This window comes from Hemiscyllium ocellatum, unplaced genomic scaffold (assembly GCF_020745735.1).
Source record: "Hemiscyllium ocellatum isolate sHemOce1 unplaced genomic scaffold, sHemOce1.pat.X.cur. scaffold_764_pat_ctg1, whole genome shotgun sequence".
In the NCBI taxonomy this organism is placed as follows: Eukaryota; Metazoa; Chordata; class Chondrichthyes; order Orectolobiformes; family Hemiscylliidae; genus Hemiscyllium; species Hemiscyllium ocellatum.
Genome location: NW_026869222.1, coordinates 70012 through 84609, shown reverse-complemented (window position 1 = coordinate 84609; position 14598 = coordinate 70012). Strand labels below are relative to the sequence as shown.

Below are 14598 nucleotides of genomic sequence, written 5' to 3'. Positions count from 1 at the left end.
AAAGCAATGCTGAAAAATTCCTGCTTTCTGTGTTCAGGTTTAGAGTCATAGAGATGTACAGCATGGAAACAGGCCCTTTGGTCCAACCCGTCCATGCCGACCAGCTATCCCAACCCAATCTAGTCCCACCTGCCAGCACCCGGCCCACATCCCTCCAAACCCTTCCTATTCATATACCCATCCAAATGCTTCTTAAATGTTGCAACTGTACCAGCCTCCACCACATCCTCTGGCAGCTCATTCCATACACGTTCCACCCTCTGCGTGAAAAAGTTGCCCCTTAGGTCCCTTTTATATCTTTCCCCTCTCACCCTAAACCTATGCCCTCTAGTTCTGGACTCCCTGACCCTAAGGAAAAGGCTTTGTCTATTTACCCTATCTGTGCCCCTCATAATTTTGTAAACCTCTATAAGGTCACCCCTCAGCCTCTGACGCTCCAGGGAAAACAGCCCCAGCCTATTCAGCCTCTCCCTGTAGCTCAGAACCTCCAACCCTGGCAACATCCTTGTAAATCTTTTCTGAACTCTTTCAAGTTTCACAACATCTTTCCGATAGGAAGGAGACCAGAATTGCACCCAATATTCCAACAGTGGCCTAACCAATGTCCTGTACAGCTGCAACATGACCCTCCCAACTCCTGTACTCAATACTCTGACCAATAAAGGAAAGCATATCAAACTCCTTCTTCACTATCCTATCTACCTGCGACTCCAATTTCAAGAATCTATGAACCTGCAGTTTCTTTGGGTTGGTGATGTCATTTCCTGTGGTGAACTTCCTGTTCCTTTTCTCGGAGTGGTAGATGGGGTCTAACTCGATGTATTTGTTGGTAGCGTTCAGGTTGGAATGCCATGCTTCTAGGAATTCTAGCAGACAAAGCAGGTCCTGAAATCCTAGCCACTCTCCCCATCATCAAAGACATCTTGGAAATGACTGCCAGACTACTCGGACCCCTTGGGATCATGGTAGCCCACAAACCCACCAACTAATGAAGTTGAAAGACCCTATACAGACAATGAGCAAAACTAATGTCATTTACAAAGTAACGTGCAAGGACTGTAACAAACACTACATTGGACAAACAGGCAGAAAACTAGCCACCAGGATACATGGACACCAACTAGCCACAAAAAGACACGACCCTCTCTCACTAGCATCCTCACATACCAATAAGGAAGGACACCACTTCGACTGGGACAACACATCCATCCTAGGACAAGCGAAACAAAGAAACACACGAGAATTCCTAGAAGCATGGCATTCCAACCGGAACTCTACCAACAAACACATCAAGTTAGACCCCATCTACCCTCCCCATGAAGAAAAGGAACAGGAAGTGAGATCGCCACAGGAAATAATGTCACCACAGGAAATGACATCACCAATCTAAATATATCTAAATAGAAAGCAGGAATTTTTCAGCATTGCTTCACATGAGGCCCACTGAAGATGTTACCTAGTAAGGCAACAAAACGTCTGGAAATGAACCCCCATGGTAGGCTAATGCTAAAACTACGGAGGTATGGCATTGAGGATACATTAGAGGTTTGGATTAGGAATTGGCTGGCTGGAAGGAGACAGAGGGTAGTAGTTGATGGATTATGTTCATCTTGGAGCGCAGTTACTAGCGGTGTACCACAAGGATCTGTTTTGGGACCATTGCTTTTTGTTATCTTTATAAATGATCTAGAGGAAGGACTTGAAAGCTGGGTAAGCAAGTTTGCGGATGACACAAAAGTCGGTGGAGTTGTGGATAGTGAGGAAGGAAGTGGTAGGTTACAGCGGGATATAGATAAGTTGCAGAGCTGGGCGGAAATGTGGCAAATGGAATTCAATGTAGCTAAGTGCGAAGTCGTTCACTTTGGTAGGAATAACAAGATGAGGGATTACTGGGCTAATGGTAGGCTACTTGGTAGTGTGGATGAGCAGAGGGATCTTGGTGTCCATGTACACAGATCTCTGAAAGTTGCCACCCAGGTAAATAGTGCTGTGAGGAAGGCATATGGTGTACTGGGCTTTATTGGCAGAGGAATTGAGTTCCGGAGTCCTGAGGTCATGTTGCAGTTGTATAAGACTCTGGTGAGGCCTCATCTGGAGTATTGTGTGCAGTTTTGGTCGCCATACTATAGGAAGGATGTGGAAGCTTTAGAACGAGTGCAGAGGAGGTTTACCAGGATGTTGCCTGGAATGGTAGGAAAATCTTATGAGGAAAGGCTGAGGCACTTGGGGCTGTTCTCATTGGAGAAGAGAAGGTTTAGGGGAGATCTGATAGAAGTGTATAAGATGATTAGGGGTTAGATAGGGTAGATACTAAGAACCTTTTACCGCTAATGGAGTCAGGTGTTACTAGGGGACATAGCTTTAAATTAAGGGGTGGTAGGTATAGGACAGATGTTAGGGGTAGATTCTTCACACAGCGGGTTGAGAGTTCATGGAATGCCCTGCCCGTATCAGTGGTGAACTCTCCTTCTTTATGGTCATTTAAGCGGGCATTGGATAGGCATTTGGAAGTTATTGGGCTAGTATAGGTTAGGTAGGATTCGGTCGGCGCAACATCGAGGGCCGAAGGGCCTGTACTGCGCTGTATCCTTCTATGTTCTATGTTCTCCTAGCTCAGCGAGCAAACCTACATCCAAAACCTCAACCTGAGCTACAAATCTTCTCAAAACTTGCATCCATTCTCACCCTGGCCTGAGCTGTAAGTGCCATCTCCCGTGTTGCGTTAATGCTCTGTGAAAGTCTGAATAAACCTTAGAGATGCTGGGCTGCCCAGAGTTATGGAGCCCTCTCTTAAACTGCCTGGTCGAGTCCAAGGCATTCTACCTTTAGCACCAGCTTGGTTACAGGAGTTGCATTTAGATCCACCTTCCACACAATGAATTAGTTACAACCTCAGCTAGATTAGTGCAAAAAGCAAGTCGTAATCACCATTTATACCATCAGGAAACATCTGCCCACCTGGAGTTCATAATAAGCAGCACACTATTTCAAAGATGTGAGGATTGCACACAAGCTGGTATGGAGATTTGGACAGATCAAACTACTGCACCCCTTTCCCAGATCACCCCGTCTGCCCAGTCAGCTTTCTCCTAATGTCAGGTGGTAGTACACACTGGTGTTTGTTAACAAGAATCTTAAATGCTCCCCCATCCACCTGACCACTGAGCAGCAAGTCCACAGGGATGTCTGGTGCTGGAGGGTGAAAGGACAGCATCTGTAGAGGCAGGAGGGAATGAGCAGCCAGTCAAAATGGAACAAAGATGATGGAAGATGAAGGAATACTCCATGAGAGCAGAGGACAGAGCAGCGATGTGCTTGTTAGAAGGTAGAGGAACTGGCAATAACATGGCAAACTCAGGAGACAGTGCAGTCAAAGGTCAGGGCCAGGGACTCTCTAAACCAAAGGGAATATTCTGTGTTTAACTAGTTTTAGAGATCTCAGTAGGGTCTTGGGCTGAAAGGCAGCCATAGACCTGAGAGACATGGAACAAGGGAGACAGAGTGGGGCAGGATGTTAGGTTGCATGACAGAGAGGGGTCGGCTGGATGTGGGGGAGTGCAAGACGGGTTGTAGGGAGTGACACAGGTGGACAGATAATGTCAGCAGGGTGGCAGGGAACAAGGATACGGGGGACAGGAAGCGAGGACGCAATGGACAGGCATGGAACAACAAGGACATGGTGGGGGGGCAGGGAGTGAGGATGCATGGAGGGGGGCAGAAAGCAAGGACACACGAACATGAGGACACTGCAGCAAGGACATGAAAAAAGCAAAGTAGAGGACATGGGAGTTAAAAGCAGGAAGACACAGACATATTCAGAGTTTGGGTGGGAAAGATCAGAATTAGGAATTCAAAAGGTGACAGGCATATGCAAGTGTGAAAAAACTTGGTGGATGCACGAAAGTGAAACAGGGAAAGATGGACACAATCCATGGCTGTCAGAGCCAGGTAAATAAACACACTGAGTGTGGCCAAGAAAGAGTGCAGAATTCTGAAGTCAGGGGCAAGAGGCAGGCAGAGACGGACAGAAAGAAACAAGAGTGATGGGAGTGGAACACAGACACTTTGAGGGATGGATGGAGAGGGAAGAGTCACATTCAAAAGCAAACTAGCACTAATTTATATCCTGCACTTAGAGCACTGACAGACATCACACAACGTGGCAAAACAGTTAGAATTTTACAGTCATCAGCTGCAGACTATTTCTGGACAAACCAAACATCATAACCAGTCATCCTTGTGTGTGTGTGTGTGTGTGTCATCCACACACCACCAATTTCCACAGCCCCATTGCTCAGAAACTCCTCCATTACAAGTGGCATGGAAGCTATTTTATAACATGGAGATGTTTACGGAAAGTGGCATCCTTTCGGTTTCCAGTTTGGACACCAATGCCCAGTGACTCGAGCAGGTTAACAGAGTCTCCATCTCAGCACATTGAACCCAGGAACAGGCAGAGTTCAGTTGTGAGGGAGTGTGCCTAAAAGCAGCCATCCAGCTGGTTCAGTGCAGCAGACACACTCCAGGACGCCAAGTTTCCTACAACCAAAGGAGAGCCTTTAAAGAATATACTCGTTTATTCATAATTACAAAACTCCTAAAGGCCAACTCTCGAATCTCTTCTGATTTATAGTAGTGTATAGCAGCCAATCACCCTGCTTTGCCTTTCCCAAAGGTCCATTCATCGAATGTGGCCCTTACCACTCAGTCTGTGGACTCTGGGGTCAGTAGGCAGATTCCAAAAACAAATTCCTAAGACTTGCCTCCTCCCAAACTCCGGTCACTAACCTCCACACCCCAGCAAAAGCAAGATCAGGAGCAGGAATTTTAGGGGGGGATTTGAGAAAGTACTCTGGAAAATTTGAGGAAACATTTCTTCACCCATCAGGCGGTATCTGAAACACAGCCTGAAAGAGCGGTAGAGGCAGGAACCACCACAACATTTAAGAAATATTTTGAGTCAAAATCCTGGAATTCCCTCCCTCAGGAACATGGTGGGTCTATCCTACAGCACATGGAATGCAGTGGTTCAAGAAGGCAGCTGACCCCCACCTTCTCAAGGGGAGCAACTAGGGATGGGCAATAAATATTGGCCAGCCAGCGACACCCACATCCCACAAACAAATTTTTATTAAAAATTGGAAAAAGATAATCACTTGAAATAGCACAGCATTCAAGGCTGCTGGCCAAGTGCTAGAAAACAAGACTCATGTGGATAGATATTTGCTTGATGACCAGCCTGGACATGATCTGCCAAAGGCTTCTTTCCGTGCTGTAAGACACAAGATTCTCGAGAGCCTCACACAGCACAGGCAAGTAAATGCTGCAACCTGCCCAATATGTGTGGCCTCATGATTTATCTGAAAATGCACATTCACAGTTCAAGTTGTTCTCTGGTTTTCCCTGTACCGTACCCAACGCCTACAAGCACTAAGATTTCATCTGAATAGTCTGCAACTGTCAGACAGCAACAATTTGCTCTTCCAACTAACCCTTCCTCCTGCAGATTCCCCTCTGCTCCTCATCCAAACTCAGATTGTGTGCTCCTTTGACAACTCCCCCACCCCCCACCAAACTAGTAGAGCATAAGGAAAGGTCCAACTTATTTACGTTTCTATTGGTTAGAACAGAACAGTATTCCCTGGCCCACTAGTTGAAGACAGGAGTAAGCAGAAGAGGATTAGAAGGACACAACTGGAAAAAGTGAAGAAACGGAGTGGGGAGGAAGAGACAAGAGGAAGGGCAGGCTAGGCAGAATGTGCACAAAAGATAAACACAAGCTCTGGTTAGGCCCCATTTGGAGTACTGTGTCCAGTTTTGGTCCTCACACCTCAGGAAGGACATACTGGCACTGGAACGTGTCCAGCGGAGATTCACACGGATGATCCCTGGAATGGTTGGTCTAACATACGAGGAATGGCTGAGGATCCTGGGATCATATTCATTGGAGTCTAGAAGATTAAGGGGAGACTTAATAGAAAATACATGGCTTGGAAAGGGTGGACGCTGGGAAATTGTTTCCGTTAGGCGAGGAGACTAGGACCCGTGGACTCATCCTTACAATTAGAGGGGGTCAATTCAGAACAGAAATGCGGAGACATTTCTTCAGCCAGAGAGTGGTGGGCCTGTGGAATTCATTGCTGCAGAGTGCAGTGGAGGCCGGGACGCTCAATGTCTTCAAGGCAGAGATTGATAGATTCTTGATGTCATGAGGAATTAAAAGCTACGGGGACAATGCTAGTAAGTGGAGTTGAAATGCCCATCAGCCATGATTGAATGGCAGAGTGGACTCGATGGGCCGAATGGCCTTACTTCCACTCCTATGTCTTATGGTCTTAACATGAAAAGAGAGAGAACACCCGAGAACTCGAGACGACGGAGTTCGAGTAGCCAGTTAGCCCTTCAAGTCTATTCCGCTACTCAACAAAAACGTGAAACAAAGCTGAGAAACTGCACAAAGGAAAAAGTGGAAACATCCAACCCCTTCTCCTGAAAGGGTAACCCAGACAAAAGAGGAAGAAACTGACTCTCAGCATCAATCCTGAGAATTCTGTGTGTTTCAACAAGGAACGGTTTTCCGGCAGGAACACAAAGTAAAGAAGTGCCTCCACACTGCACCAGAGAGGGTACCAGGAAGGTGTGATGTACAGGAAAGATCTGATCAGGACATGGGAGTCAAAATGCAGTGTATCTGGCTGCATTCCAGTACAGCACACAGCAGCTACACTGTATTAGCTGATTAGTCAGCTAATGAACACATCACCCAAACAGGAAGTGAGGGCCTTATCAGTGTTAATACTGAGACTGTCTGCTGCTTAATGGAAAGCCCATTAACACTGGCGCATTGATGGCTTTAAAGAAGTCTTGAGGTGGCTGGTTCAGGGCAGTATTCTTTCTGCAAATACTGATCTACATTGATGCAGCAGCTTTGTCAGCACAAGGTGCTACATTTCTAAATTAAACCTGACCCTAGCCACACATGAATGTATTCAGTCAGAGGCCCAAAAGCCTCATCAAAGAGACCAATTTTAAGAACCATGATGAGAGAGAAGAGAGGTTTAAGGGAGCTTAAAGTCAAGAGATTTCAAAACACAGCAGCCAATGGCAGAGTGAAAGAAATCAGATGGGCATACTCAAGAGACTAGAATTGGAAGACAGCAGAGATCCCAGAGGAAGTTACAGAGATAGGAAGGGAGTACAGACTGGAGGAAGATACAAAGATTGGATGTGGGGCAGGGGGAGTTATGTACAGACTGGAGGAATATACAGAGGTAGGGATAGATATAGGGCTTGGAGGAGGTGACACAGACAGTGAAGGCGATGGAGATGGAAATAGATAACTCAGTAATGGCATTAATTCACAACAGAAAAATCATCGCAGGGTGAATGCAGCATCAAGACTGCAAACAAACTAACTTAATCACAGCCTTGGAGAAGTCTGGAGTCGAGAGCCTGGGAAGAAAGATTGTGCTGGGGACCAAAAGCAGTTTTCCTAATATTTAACTGGAAGATATTCTATACACTGAATGTGAGATAAACAGTTTGCTAACGTAGCAAGAGTACAGCAGGGAGTCGAGTGAGCTAGTGCTGAGGTACAGCTACGTCAGAGTACATGAGAAAACTAGCACTGTTTTCAGACAATGGACCGGATGATGTAGGCGAGATATATGAGGGGGCCAAGGATACAGTCTCAATCATTAATTCTTAGGGAGCAGGCGATTTACTGTAAAACTGAAGACTGCCTGCATTCTGCCATCACAACAGCATCATGAATAAAGGCTTCCTGTGACACTGGGCAGTGCAGACCACACTTCATTTGCAGAAGTAGCACTCCTTGTTGTTAACAAGAGAAAAGGAATTGGATGCACAGTGCGCTCACCCCATTGATCAGAATAGCACTCACTGGGGATATCCAGGCCTGTGATGGGCCCTTCACAACATACCCCCATAGGAGCTGCAAAATCTAACATTTACAGGTGAAGTGGACACCATAGTACCATGAAGTAATTGAAAACACACATCATAATCTTCTCACTCAGATCACACCTTCATACTTAGCCAGTAGCTGTCTCTACAGGGCTACACTCTCAGACATGTCTATCATAGATCCCATAGAAGACCAGCAGTGGAATGGCCTGGGGCAGAGCTTCTGTTCTGTTCTGTTCACCTCTCAAACTTTGGAAAGATAATTCCAGGAAATGACCTCTCAGGGAAACAAATATCCAAAGTTACAACAAGATTTACAACATCACTAAGAATCACATCTACTGTCAGGCACTATCCATTGCCCAGTACCTGAACAACCAGCAACTCTGGCTGATCTCCCCCTCCCCTCCCCTCCCTTCTCTCTAACCCAGGGATCACTGGACAGTGATCAGGAGCAGGATCCCTGACTGATTTCCCCTCACTCTCTAACCCAGGGCTGACTGGACAGTGATTAGGACAGGAACTCCAGCAGAGTTGCACATAGCAGACAAATATAAATATTCTTTGTCCTGCCATCCATCTGGGAGGACCATGGTCTTTCTACCCCCTCCCACATCCCTCCATTGCCTGTGTCATTCTAACATTCTATTTGGCTGTCAGCCCTGTACCAGCAGACCTGATCTACAGTGTCACTGATAAATCTTTGTTCTGATGATCTGCTCCGACCGTCAAACTCTCCAATCCTGTGAGGGGCCACATATACCCTCCTTTTTTTTTGTCAATAACCTAGAACAAATGGACGACATTTTCAGATTGTGTCTCTTCTCAGTTTTTAAAATATTTCCTGTTCGCTTGCTGATTCTACCTTTGGGTAATAAGTAGCTGGCAAGTGGAGAGGGCGGTTAAGTGAACAGAACTCCTAAAGCCCCACCCACCCCACCTCTCCTGGCGAGAAGCATACCCTGACCCCAACGTTAACACACTCTCTCTTACCGCGAGACCAACCCCCTCACTCAGTCCTCTGCCGCAGGCCATAGTGAGAAGTACAGAATCTGCCTGACGGGTCTCACAAACTGGTACCAGACATCCACTTGTGCCCACTGGTGGGCTACCAGAGAGACATGTTTGTATCAAAACGGTTTCTACACCAACACTGCAAGTGAACGGTGTCCTAAAGCAGTGACATTGTCTGCTCCATGTCTCCTGGGATAAGTGTATGAAGCTATGTTAACTGCGTCACCATTTGATTTATTATTTAAAATGAGGTTGTCTAATCATAAAGCTCTGTTACAAGATGGAAGCATCAACAGTTCGGATTGCTGAATACCAAATCTCTGGAATTGGATGGCACAGAATCGGCACAACGTCCCATTCACCTGGCAATGCAGCATGCCGCCTGGAGTCTTCGCCCTGACAGCTAGAGACCGGGCAGTCTCTACCCAGGATGATCAAACCACCAGAATTCAGCAGTGTCCTAGAAGGGCCCCCACTACCCGGCTGTCAGGATGGGCTGAATCATAGCCACAGTGGACTAGATCGAGGAGGCCGCCTCCACTAGAGCACCAGACATATGAGGCCAGGATTGAATGGCTCAGGGAGGCAGTATATTAGTTGCAAACAATCAGCACGCCTCACTCCTTTACCATTTGAACCAGAAAGGAGGATCACAATCAATAATACAAGAAAGGAAGCACCGACTCCTCAAGGCAACAGGGTGGGAAACATCAATGCAGTTTGCAAGCTGGAGAATTGGAAGGACAGTGAGTTACTGCTGGTTAGACAAGTAACATGGGAACTATTTATTCCAGGACCCACACTGCTCAACAGTACTCAGACAATACAACAGTTAACCCTGGAGTTAAATCTCCAAATCATAAATCTATCTCCTAACACTCAGTACTGGGACTCTCTACGATAGACCTGTATCTGTTAAGACAGCCCCTCAGCCGGATGAACATCTGCAAGCCCTTTCTACACAGGCCGAGTTGGAAAGACCAGTACTTCCAATGGAGAGCCGTGAACACAGTCACACACCCAGTATGGAAACACTGGTGACATTCCTGAACAAACACCACCCCCCACACTTCCCCAAGCCCCCAGCACAGGCAGAGCATACTAACTTCGAGAGGCCTTCTTGCTGCAGTGGGTGGCAGGCAGGTAACAAATGGGATCCTGCTTAATCCATTCTGACTGCAGGGCAGCCAGCATGCTGGGGGGAGACTGTTCAACTTCACTGGCAGAGGTGATCACCATTGGAACTAGCTTGGCACAGTGGAGACAGCTGCAGAAAACACAATGTGGGTCTGTTGGGCTTCACAAATCAGCAGCAAGACAGAAAGAACAATCCTGTGCGATGGAGTGAGCACTGAATGGAGGTGCCTTCGACCAGACTGGAAGATTCAGCCGAGTGTGGAACTACAGAAACATTGGACAGCAACTCCCACAGCAGAAACTTCAAATGATGAGCGAGCTGGTGAGAGCAGCGACCAGGACCTGGATGTTGAACGGCCACAGTGGGTGGAAGCTGAGAGCAGCAAGTGGCCAGACAGATGCTGCAGGTAAATAAATACTCAAGTCGATATAATCCCTTCAATATTTGTCCTTGGGAAGTTACCACATTGTAATTACATCCAATGTTCCCCCAAAGAATCACAAAAAGATTGAAAATTTCCGCTAAACTGAAACGGAAGGAGTCCAAAGGTTGCTCAGCTGCTTCAGGTTTGAAAAGGATCTATAGGTTCAAAGTCAGACAAAGTTGCTGAAATGACCTTGTAGGAGGCGAGGTGAACAGTTTTTATCCAATGTCTTGCATACACACAGGGGTCAGGTTCCTGTCTCTAACTTTGACAGGCAATGTGAAAAGTGGGCTGCTGGCTGCTAATTCTCGGGTCCTCCTTTTGCTCCGATGTTGGGCAGTAGGGGGTTTTTGCATGTGATGTGTGTGTGAACTGGACAGAGGCACGAGTTTAAATGTCCTCTCTTCGGCTCATAAATATATCCCAGAAACGACACGCTCACGTCAGAGGCCAGCTTCTTTTTCTATCTGCGCTGCCACAGCTCCCTTGCTACCAGGACGAACCTCTGCACCCACCGAAATAAAACAATTTAACACAAGCCCCCCACCCCGCTCCAGTTCAAGGGCCGAGTGACTTTCTCTGGGCCTGTCCCCGCACACACACGGTTTGTCAAGGTAGGAAGCCCCAGGAGATGGGTTCCCAGCTGCTTCGGAGAAGGTAGGGGGCCCCCCGTTTGTCACAGCAAAGCTTTCTACACCTCCGTTTGCTATTGTAGACTTGTCTCGGTGCAATTCAGCTGATGTCGATCTCTCGGGGAAGGGGGACGCGGACGCTCCAGTCAAACCTCCACCGTCTCCGAGCTGAAAAACCCAACCTGATGACAGGTTGCCCAAGTTGCCCACGGGTGGAGAAAGTTCCCAGCCAGTCAGCGGCTCAAGGAGTAAGTGGCGAGCAGTAGCAAGGAAACACACACACACAGAGAAGGATACAGGGAGAGACAGCTTGCTCTAGTCCGGAACCCAGAGAAGGGCGGGTGGGAAAGAGCCGGGATTAAAAGAAAAAGTTGCTCTTCTTTCTCCCCCGACGCCCGTTCTGCACAGGAGCGTGTTCAAACAGCTGCTGGGGTTTAAAGGCTATCAGTTGTCTTGGCTGTGAGGTCGCAGGAGCTGCTGCTTCCATTGTATTCCTGCTCCGGGCTGCTTGCTGGGATCCATTTCTATTCCATCTCCCTGCATTGCTTCGGTTATACCCAGGAAAGGGAGGGGAACGGTGAGACTTTCTTCAAACTTGCTTGCTTATTAGAAAAAAGAATCTCCAGCTGGATCCGGACACTCCCTTTGGCTCTCCGTTCTCTCTCTCTCTCTGTCCCCAACGTCTCCTGCAGCCCCGGCACAGCCTGCGGGTGGATGGGAGGGTGCGGGTAAACTTCTTTTAATCCGTATGGGAAGGAGTTCCCTCTGGCTGCCGGGTAAAATACACTCAATTATTCATGGCTGCAATTTCCTTCTTCTCTATCTGCCTGCCTCCCGGTTGATGAAGCTTCGTTACACTAAGCCGCCGGTCTTTGTTTCTTGTTTTAATTAATGTTTTAATCCAGTAAGTGGGATGAGGCGCAAACAGACAACAGCAGCTGTGGAGGGGAGCTGGCTGGAAGAAATCAGTTCGAGTCCACACCCAGGCAGGAAGCCGAGGCTCGACTGAACCTGGAGCAAGGGGGAGGGAGGGTTACAACACACACACACACAGGAGCTGGGCAGCAAACGCAAGCCTCCCTGGCTGCTTTCCACACATTGCAATCACAGCACTGCAGCAAACTGGGGTGTGTGCAAGTCCACAGGGGGAGGCTGAAAGGGTCCTGCCTTGCCTCCTATCCTTGCAGGCTGCCTGAACCTCCCCAGGCTCGCCCTCTCACTCTCCCCTGTCCTCGGCTGGCGTGGCATGGTCCAGATCCCTGTGTCCACACCAGCTCCATTTATAGTCAGGAGACAGCAGTAAATTTAGCAGCAGCCAGGAGGCTCGCCCCCGCCTTGGCCTTAGTCTCAGCGCGCTCCCAGCACCACAATCAACACCTCTGTCTCCGTCCAACATACTTCCCCCAGCTCCTCCATTGCACCCTCCTGTTCTTGTGTGTATGCGTGAGGAGAAACAACATGGATAAAAGGATCAAATATGAACTGTCGTTCACTTCTTCCCCCAGCCCGAAATGAACATACAGGACTGACTGCACTCGGGCCAACAGGACCCACACCAACACTAATCCAGTAGGGAACACCTCTGCCCAGAGGTTGCTGGAAGGCAGGGTAACCAACAGGAATTAGACCCTTAAGCTAAAAGCAAAATATCACTAATTCTGGAAATCTGAATCAAACACAGCAAGTCTGGCAGAATCTGGAGAAAGAGTCCAATATGACTTCTCCAGAGAAGTGGAAGGTGGCTGCTCATAGCTGGCACATGGTTAAATGCTCACCAACTGTGTCATGGCAAGTCTGTGCACCATTCCACTGCACAGGTAGGATCTACTCTCAGGGAGAAAGTGAGGACTGCAGATGCTGGAGATCAGAGTCAAATCGTGTAGCGCTGGAAAAACACAGCATCTGAGGAGCAGGAGAGTTAACGTTTCGCGTAAGCTCTTCATCAGCCACACTCAGGATCTAGCCTCAGTGTTCCCAGATTTGGATAAATCATCCTGGGTGTGCTGCTCCTGATGGTCACAGAGCTAGTGAATCACTTGCTGCAATGTTTCAGAGCATGACTGGATGGTGATGCTGTCTCCCAGCCATAGAGTGGGCACACAGAACACTTACTAGAAGAAAGCGCAGAGCAGTGAGGTGGTAGTGGCAGAGGGAGGATAATTCAGGCCTTTGAGCCCACTCCACCATTTAACATGATCATGGCTGATCTTACCCTGGTCTCAACTCCATTTTCCTGCCTGCTCCCCATAGCCCTTTATCCCGCTTTTCATCAGAAACATATCGATATCTTTCTTGAATCGATTGATTGATTCTGTCTCCTGTGTACTGTGGGGCAGTCGACTCTCACAACTCAGAGAAGTAGTTTCTCCTCATCTCACTCTATGTCTGTGATCTCCTGTCCTAGACTATCTCACAAGGGGAAGCATCTGTTCAACACCTGTCTGATCAATCCCTTTTAGCAATTTAGATGCCTCAATCAAATTCCACACCACCCCAATTCTTCTAAACTGGAGCGAGTACAAGCTCAAGATATTTGACAGCTCCTTGTACAACAGCCTTTTCATCCCTGAAGTCAACCTGGTGAATATCCACTGAACTACCTCTAGTGCCACCACATCTTTCCTCAAGTAAGGAGACTAAAACTGGGCTAATCCTTTATTGGTCAGAGTATTGAGTACAGGAGTTGGGAGGGTCATGTTGCGGCTGTACAGGACATTGGTTAGGTCACTATTGGAATATTGCGTGCAATTCTGATCTCCTTCCTATCAGAAGGATGTTGTGAAACTTGAAAGGCTTCAGAAAAGATTTACAAGGATGCTGCCAGGATAGGAGGGTTTGAGCTACAGGGAGAGGTTGAATCAGCTGGGGCTGCCTTTGCTGGAACGTCAGAAGCTGAAGGGTGACCTTATAGAGGTTTATAAAATCATGAGGGACATGGATAGGATTAGTAGACAAAGTCTCTTCCCTGGGGTGGGGGAATCCAAAATTAGAGGGCATAGATTTAGGGTGAGAGGAGAAAGAGACCTAAGGGGCAACTTTTTCACACAGAGGGTGATACATGTATGGAATGAGCTGCTAGAGGAAGTGGTGGAGGCTGGTCTGATTGCAACATTTAAAAAGCATCTGGATGGGTATATGAATAGGAAGGGTTTGGAGGGATATGGGCTGGGTCCTGGCAGGTGGGACTGGATTGGGTTGGGATATCTGGTTAGCATGGACGGGTTGGACCGAAGGGTCTGTTTCCATGCTCTACATCTCTATGACTCTATGACCTACATACCCACTTTCTGCAGTTCATGCACAATGACACCCAGATCCTAAGCCAATGTTTCAAATCTAGCTGGCTCTTCATCAGAGCTAATGTCTGAAGAGTCATCTGAACTCGAAACATTACCTTGCTGTCTCTCAGGATGCTGCCTGACCCGCTGTGATTTCCAGCTTTTATTTTATTTTCAATACAAGTT

The 14598-nt window shown here is 47.6% G+C and overlaps 1 protein-coding gene across 4 annotated transcripts in view; it reads right to left on the bottom strand.

Moving 5' to 3' along the window:
- The window catches only part of LOC132814242 (dual specificity tyrosine-phosphorylation-regulated kinase 1A-like), an 85785-nt gene that overhangs the window by 44132 nt on the left and 27055 nt on the right, over positions 1-14598 (bottom strand). The window contains exon 1 of one of the 4 annotated variants that reach the window (XM_060823436.1): positions 10047-12382. The exons of 2 other annotated variants lie outside the window; for them this stretch is intronic. In XM_060823436.1, coding sequence (XP_060679419.1) covers positions 10047-10179 — 133 coding nt within the window. In that variant the 5' untranslated portion in view covers positions 10180-12382. Of the gene's footprint in view, positions 1-10046; positions 12383-14598 lie in introns of those variants that run through there. One more of the 4 variants, XM_060823433.1, reaches the window with a different exon arrangement.